The sequence below is a fragment of the Haliaeetus leucocephalus genome, unplaced genomic scaffold (assembly GCF_000737465.1).
Source record: "Haliaeetus leucocephalus isolate CR32 unplaced genomic scaffold, Haliaeetus_leucocephalus-4.0 Scaffold517, whole genome shotgun sequence".
Taxonomy (NCBI): domain Eukaryota; kingdom Metazoa; phylum Chordata; class Aves; order Accipitriformes; family Accipitridae; genus Haliaeetus; species Haliaeetus leucocephalus.
Genome location: NW_010972953.1, coordinates 4635982 through 4642762, shown reverse-complemented (window position 1 = coordinate 4642762; position 6781 = coordinate 4635982). Strand labels below are relative to the sequence as shown.

General features: G+C 53.1%; 1 protein-coding gene across 1 annotated transcript; it reads left to right on the top strand.

Moving 5' to 3' along the window:
* Window positions 1-828: 828 nt before the first annotated feature.
* FAM46B (family with sequence similarity 46, member B) lies at window positions 829-6311 on the top strand. The gene is made up of 2 exons (XM_010576163.1): window positions 829-1345; window positions 5208-6311. Exons 1-2 carry the CDS (start codon window positions 1172-1174, stop codon window positions 6225-6227), a joined length of 1194 nt encoding a protein of 397 aa, XP_010574465.1. The 5' UTR covers window positions 829-1171; the 3' UTR covers window positions 6228-6311.
* The last annotated feature ends 470 nt before the right edge of the window (window positions 6312-6781 follow it).

Here is a 6781-nt window from a genome sequence, read left to right as displayed (position 1 = left end):
CTCCTGGAAATGTCTGCAGGGTTAAATGCCGCAGAGAAATGAGCTCTTTAAAGTGATGGGAATTGTTGGGATGAAAGGAAATGGGCGGCTGGTGGCTTGGGACACAGCTGGCCGGAGGAGGAGGCGGTGGCTCGACCAGCAGCGGGGCCACGCGGTGGGTTTTAGGGGCTGGGGTTGAACTCTGGGGGCTGGGAGTACCTGGCATCAGCCTCCTGAGCCGGTGGGCTCCATCACCCCGGGGTGTCACCCTGTGTCTCCTGGGTGCCAGAGCTCCCTGCAGCTGGCTGGCGCAGTGGGTCCCTGGGGAGAGAGGGTCCTGGGGAGGGGGGTGTCCGGCTGGGGGGCTTTGGGCTGTGGGGTGCCAGGCTATGGTGTATCAATGGGGTATCAGACCTTGGGGCATCAATGGGGCATCAGGACTTGGGGTATCAGTGCGGTATCAGACCGTGGAGCATCAATGGGTACCAGGCCGTTGGGCAGCAATGGGGCACCAGGGCACGGGGCATCAATGGGCATCAATGGGGTGTCCCTTTAACCCGCGCCCCGCCCCGACCAATCACCGCCGGGATTCCCGCACGCAGCGAGCCGCGCCAGAGGGGCGGGGCTCCACCAGCCTGTCCCGCCCCCTCTACCCTTCGTCCCGCCTCTTTCCCTCCTCCCTCCTCTGATTGGCTTCTAACCCAGCCCCTCTTTTCCTCCTGGGCCTATGAAAGCGCCAGAGAGGCGGCGAGGCCGGGCAGGGATTGGCGGCGGGGCCGGGCCAATGGGGGCGCGGCCGCGGGGCCTATATAAAGGGGCGGCCGGGCGCGTGCCAGCGCAGTCCTCCGCGTAGCCGGTGGCGGGCGGGGAGCGGCGCGGGCCGGGCCGGTTCGTTGCAGCGTTTCCCACCCCCCGCTCCGGGCACCGACCGCTCCTCCCCGCCTCCGCCCCTCGGGGAACGGCCCTCAGCACCACCTTTTTTTTTTTTTTTCCTTCCCCCTCTCCTCGCCTTTTTCCCCCCTTTTTTATTTTTTCCCTTCAAATTTTCCTCCCGTTTCTCCTCCCAACCCGGCACTTCCGGCTGGTTTCCGGGCCGTTTCCGGGTGACTCGACCTCCTCTTCCGGTGGCTTTTCGGCTGCGGCGGCGGGGAGGGGAGGGGGGGGGAAGAGGAGGAGGAGGAGGAGGAAGGCGATGCTGCCGGTGGCGGGGCCCGTTGCGGGCCCTTCGGAGCAGCGCGGCGGCCGCTTCAGCGTCCTGACCTGGGAGCAGGTGCAGCGGCTGGACCAGATCCTGGGCGAGGCCGTCCCCATCCACGGCCGTGGAAACTTCCCCACGCTCTCCGTGAGGCCCCGCACCATCGTCCAGGTGAGGCCCGGGGGGTTGGGGGGGGGATAAGGAGTTGGGGGGGGCAGGTTTCGCCGCCTCGTTGGACTCTGCCCCGCTCCCGCGGGGGTCAGGGTGAAAATAAAAGTGCTGAGGCAGCGGTAACCGGCACGCCGGGCCCTGAGCCAGCCCCCCCGGGCACCCTCTGCCCCCCCCCGGTGAGCTGAGGGCAGAGCGCCCGGCCCGCACGGTGCGGGTGTTCCCCCGGGGGGGGGGGGTCAGGGAGCCGACCCCCATCGTCCCAGGGGTGCTGGGTTAGCCCTACTTCCCCATCCCGGGGGGGTCTCGGTGGGGCTGGTTGGGGTTTGCTTGGCCTGGGGGGGGCTGCCTGCTTGCTGCCTGTGTTCTGCCCGCAGTCGTAGAAATGTATAAAGCTGGAAGGAGTCTCCTGAAAAAACAGCTTTCTCTAGAAAAAAAAAAATCCCCTGCGTGTAAAATTCGTGCCTGAACCCCGAAGCCACTGCAGCTTGTGCCATGGATCCCGCTGTGCTTCCTCCCATCCCGTGGTCCTCCTCCTTTTAGAGTGGCTTTGGTGCCCCAAGAGCTGCAAAATGGGGGGGGTGGCCAAGACGAAGTGGCTTTTTTGGAGCTGCTGCCACGAAATGGCTTCGTGCTGGTGGACATGTTGGGCTTGTGCGTTGTAAGAGGCAGTTATTAATTGAAATGCTAGATCAAATGTCAGTGTCCTTTGATTCTTGTCACACTGACTGTATCTTCCAGAGCCTGCCTAAGACTTCATCTTGTTGAAGAGTTCCTGTTAGTTTAACCATAAAGTAATAACTGTGTTTAATATTAAACTAACAATGTAGTTCAAATAAGCTGATGCATATTCATGTTTGGGAGGCAACTTCATTCCTCAGTAATGACTCATCAAATGTAAAATCGGGCATGTTAGCTTCTAATTAAAAAGGCTATTCACAAAGCTAAAACCAAACTGGCTTTCACAATAAGCTAATCACTAGGATTTTGAAGCCTCAGCTGCTTGAGAAATATTTCTACTTAAGCCTGGAAAATGGAAAGGTGACATTCGAAAGACACTCCGCTGTGCGAAAGCCTCAGCTGATTTCAAATTCCTCGAGTTCTGCTGCATCTGTTGGGGGCAGAAGTGCTAAATGTTGGCTGCTAAAGCTTTTAAACTGAAGGACAGATGAGGGCTACTGTCAGGACACTGCCCTTGGGTTGTGCAAGACCAGCGAAGCTCGGTGCTGCTAAAAGCCCGGCGTGGTGCAGCATCAAATGTTCCACCAGTTATTACTGTTTGATTCCACGAAACTGAAGTATTTTGGTGTCAGAGCTGCTGAAAAGGATGTTGCCACTAGCAACTTCAAACACTAAACTGAGGGCTGTAATTCTGACCAGCCGTGCTGGCAGACCCTGTATTTAGGGCTGACTAATCTGAAACAAGTAACCTAAAAGGCAGTTATTTATTGCATGCTCTTGTTGTTGTGGGAGGTGGGAAGCGGCAGGTCAGGACGCAGGCAGGGTTTGCTCCCGCCTGGCTGTCAGAGTCAATTATCTGAACCACACGTAACGTGAGGTACTGTTTTGGGAAGCAGGTCAGCAGCTGCCTAACCCTCTAAATATTCAACCCTCTGGGGAAAAAAACCACATACCTGAACCCATCAGCTGGAGCTGGGGAGATGTGCTTCAGGTTGAGACTGGTAGGCTGAAGCTTGCTGTCCTCGGGGAAGCAGCAAGGCTCTCGGCTCCCTGGTGCTCTGCAGGTTGGAGCTTTTTTGGGTGATTTGGGACAAGACTGACTTGAGCAGTTGGATGAGGTGGTTTCCCCCCCCCTTCCCGAATACATCTCGCGTGGGAGGACCTGTAAACCTGGGGGGAGCTCCAGTAAGCCTGAAGCTTATGGTTCTGAAATGCTGCACCCAGAAAGGGGTTAAGCAGATATTCTTTGGGGCTAGGAAATTAATCTGGAATGAGATCTTCTCCAAGCACTGGTCCTAGCTCTGCATCTAACACTTTTGTGACCTATATCTTGTCTCTCTAAGCCTAATAGCACAAAACTCTTAACTCTACAAGTAGTGCTGGAGCTGTGCCTGGGGTGAGTGGCTCCAGTGACTGATCAGTTGGCAACAAATGGGCACCAGGAACTCCCCTGGATTGACTGCGTGATATTTGTGCTATATGGGGGAGTAACCCTGGGTCTCTTCTAGGAGTAAATGCAGTTTTCAGGCTATCTGCCTTTGAAAACAACTGCTTTCATGGCTGCATTGGATGTGCTGGGGGGGACTTGGGACTTCCGATGGTGAATAGCTCACTGGTTAACTGTTGCCTGACATGTGACTGTCACCATTCAGTTGGCAAGGAGCCCAGGCACATTTCTAGCCTGAGCAAGAGTGGCTCATGTCAGGGAGTAGCAGGGGAAACTCCAGCAGAGAAGCTCCATCATGAGATTTAACAACCTTCAAGTTTAAAAAACATTTATCGGTTTGTGCCAAGATATTTTCTGTTTGCAAGGGCACCTCAGGGCAGCAGAAGCTCACTGGTGTGGCCTCAGCTTGGTCACCAAGAGGCCTGTGACATGCTAAGGGTTGCATACTGCAGTTGTCCACCTCTTATGTATTGTTTTTTCTAAACAAAACTCATGGAGGGGCTGTTTTATAGCTGCTGAGACTCAATGGAGCTGCAACGCTCTGATGTTCCCCCCCCAGAACTGGCTGCTCTGGGCCACGTCAACCAAGCATGGCTTTTGGTCCCTCTGATAAAGTTTTTAATTTTAGTGGGGCCTCTCAAACTAGGACAGCCTCGCAGGGCTGAATAGCCCAGTCAGACTGGCTTCTAGTGATATAATTTGTCCATTTGTATCCCAAGCTTAGGCTCTTTCAAGCTCTAGCCTTGCTTCAAGCACCGGGTGAGCAGGCTGGCTAGCTGGGACTCACAGGACAGTGGGTAATTGCTGGAGAGAAACATGAAAGCAGGATGAGAGATGTGAAGAGCTTCTGGTGGAAGATATGAACTTAATCTTCCTGGGATCTTTGAGCTCAGTTAAACTCAAATTATAACCTGGTGTCCAGATAGTTTATTTTATGGTCTTGGGGTTATTTCAGCCTCCTGCATGTTAAGTAATCAGGCAAGTGATTCAGCTTCACTCTAAATGAACAAAGCTTTGGAGGTACTGGTGGGTGTGCCAGGACTGAGCAGGCAGCATTAAAATCACCGGAGTAACACCCGTAAGATGAAAGCTGCCTCTTGTGCTTGATAGCATGCCAAGTTCAGCACGAAGCTCTGACACACTGGAAATTGTTAGGATACACTTACTAGTTAGGACATGAACTTGCATACGCCTGGCTGGGGCTTTTGAGCAGTTCTGGCATCTTGATTTGCCTTTAATGAATCTTGACAGGCAAAGGGGATGGCTAAAAGCAGTGAGCCACCCTGATTAAATCAGCAGGGACTGCTGCAGACTGTGCTGCCGCCTTGTATTTGGAGTCGTTTCTGGATCGGCTGGTCTTGGCTTGCTGACTGGAGAGGCTGACTGCAACTGTGGGGGGGTGAAGGGGGCAGAGGATGCCCCAAAGAATGGGTTCAGATAACCTCTCCGCTTTGGTGGGGGGAAGGAAGAGCAAACAGCTGTACTGGAAGCAGAAACATCTGTTTGTGTGCAGTAAGAGCCCTCTAATGCAAGGGAATAAGTAAAGGAGAGCCACCCCCAGCTGCTGGTGAGATTCTGGATGCTTTCCAAAGTGACCTATTTCTAATGGATTAGCTTTTTATTTCACTGTCTTGCACTGGAGTGACCCATATAAGCACAGGGAGTGAATCCTGCTGCTGTATCCAGGCTGCTCCAAGAATGCTTTCTTGCTTCTCACCGACTCTCTTTGTATCTCAGGTTGTCCGTAGTCGCTTGGAGAAGAAAGGAATTGCAGTCCATAATGTAAGGTTGAATGGCTCAGCAGCTAGTCACGTTCTACATCAAGACAGTGGCTTGGGCTACAAAGACCTAGATCTCATCTTCGGTGTAGATCTGAAGACTGAAGATGTCTTCCAGCTTGTTAAAGATGTGGTCATGGACTGCCTTCTTGACTTCCTCCCAGAAGGTGTCAACAAAGACAAGATCACCCCCATGACTCTGAAGGAGGCGTACGTGCAGAAGCTTGTGAAGGTGTGCAACGAAACCGACCGCTGGAGCCTCATATCGCTCTCCAACAACAGCGGGAAGAACGTGGAACTCAAATTCGTGGACTCTCTCAGGCGGCAGTTCGAGTTCAGTGTGGACTCCTTCCAGATCATCCTGGATTCGCTTCTGCTGTTTGGGGAGTGTTCAGAGAACCCCATGGCTGAGAACTTCCACCCCACGGTCACTGGGGAGAGCATGTACGGGGACTTTGAGGAGGCAATGGACCATCTCCGGAACAGGGTCATCGCCACGAGAAACCCAGAGGAGATCAGAGGTGGGGGGCTTCTGAAATACTGCAACCTCTTGGTGAGGGGGTTTAAGCCCAAATCGGAAGTGGATATGAAGGCACTACAGAGATACATGTGCTCCAGGTTTTTCATAGACTTCTCTGACATCGGTGAGCAGCAGAGGAAGCTGGAGTGCTACCTTCAGAGCCACTTTGTTGGGATGGAGAGCAAAAGATATGACTATTTGATGACCCTCCACAGGGTGGTCAATGAGAGCACAGTCTGCCTTATGGGACACGAAAGGAGGCAGACCCTGAACCTCATTGCCATGCTGGCTGTGAGAGTCCTGGCTGAGCAGAACATCATCCCCACTGTCACAAACGTTACCTGCTACTACCAGCCAGCTCCTTATGTCAGTGAAATAAACTTCAACTACTATGTCACCCACGTGCAGCCCTTCCTGCCTTGCAATCAGTCTTACCCGACGTGGCTTCCCTGTAACTGAGCCAGGACAAACTTCAGGGTCTGTCCTCCAAGGTACTTTCTTGCCTTGGGGAGTGGGGAGGGTGGGGGGCAAAAAAAAAAACAAAACCACAAAACACAAAAACAACAAACAATACCTTCCTAGAACTGCAACAAAAGGCAACTTCCTGGACTCTTGCTTGAGTGTCTTGTTCCTGGGATTGTTGGAACGAGGCCTGTCTGCTGTACACTGTGATGGGAAGTGCAGTGTTATGGAAACTAGATAACTTGGACGTTTACAGGAAGACTCAATTGCTTATTGAATTCTGGAGGCAATGGGGGAGGGTTGGGGGTGTGTGAGGGGAGATTGTAGAATTACGCTAAGGTAGAGCTGCGCTGCCCTGAAATGGATCTGAATTGGGTTCTTTTTTTTTTAGTGCGGGAGGTGTTATGGGTGTGCAGACTTGTGGTTTCTGAAGATAGAAGCCAGAGTGGCTAATTCCTTTGAAGGACCAAAGAATCCTGTTTAAGTGCCTGTAACAATATAAACACAACTGTACTGTAAACCTTATTTTTTTGCAGGGGCTGACATCCCAA

Excerpts from the sequence above, each read along its gene's own strand:
- FAM46B (XM_010576163.1), top strand. The coding sequence starts at position 1,172 with ATGCTGCCGGTGGCGGGGCCCGTTGCGGGCCCTTCGGAGCAGCGCGGC. Across the intron at positions 1,346-5,207 it reads GGCCCCGCACCATCGTCCAG|GTTGTCCGTAGTCGCTTGGA; the intron begins GTGAGGCCCGGG and ends TTTGTATCTCAG.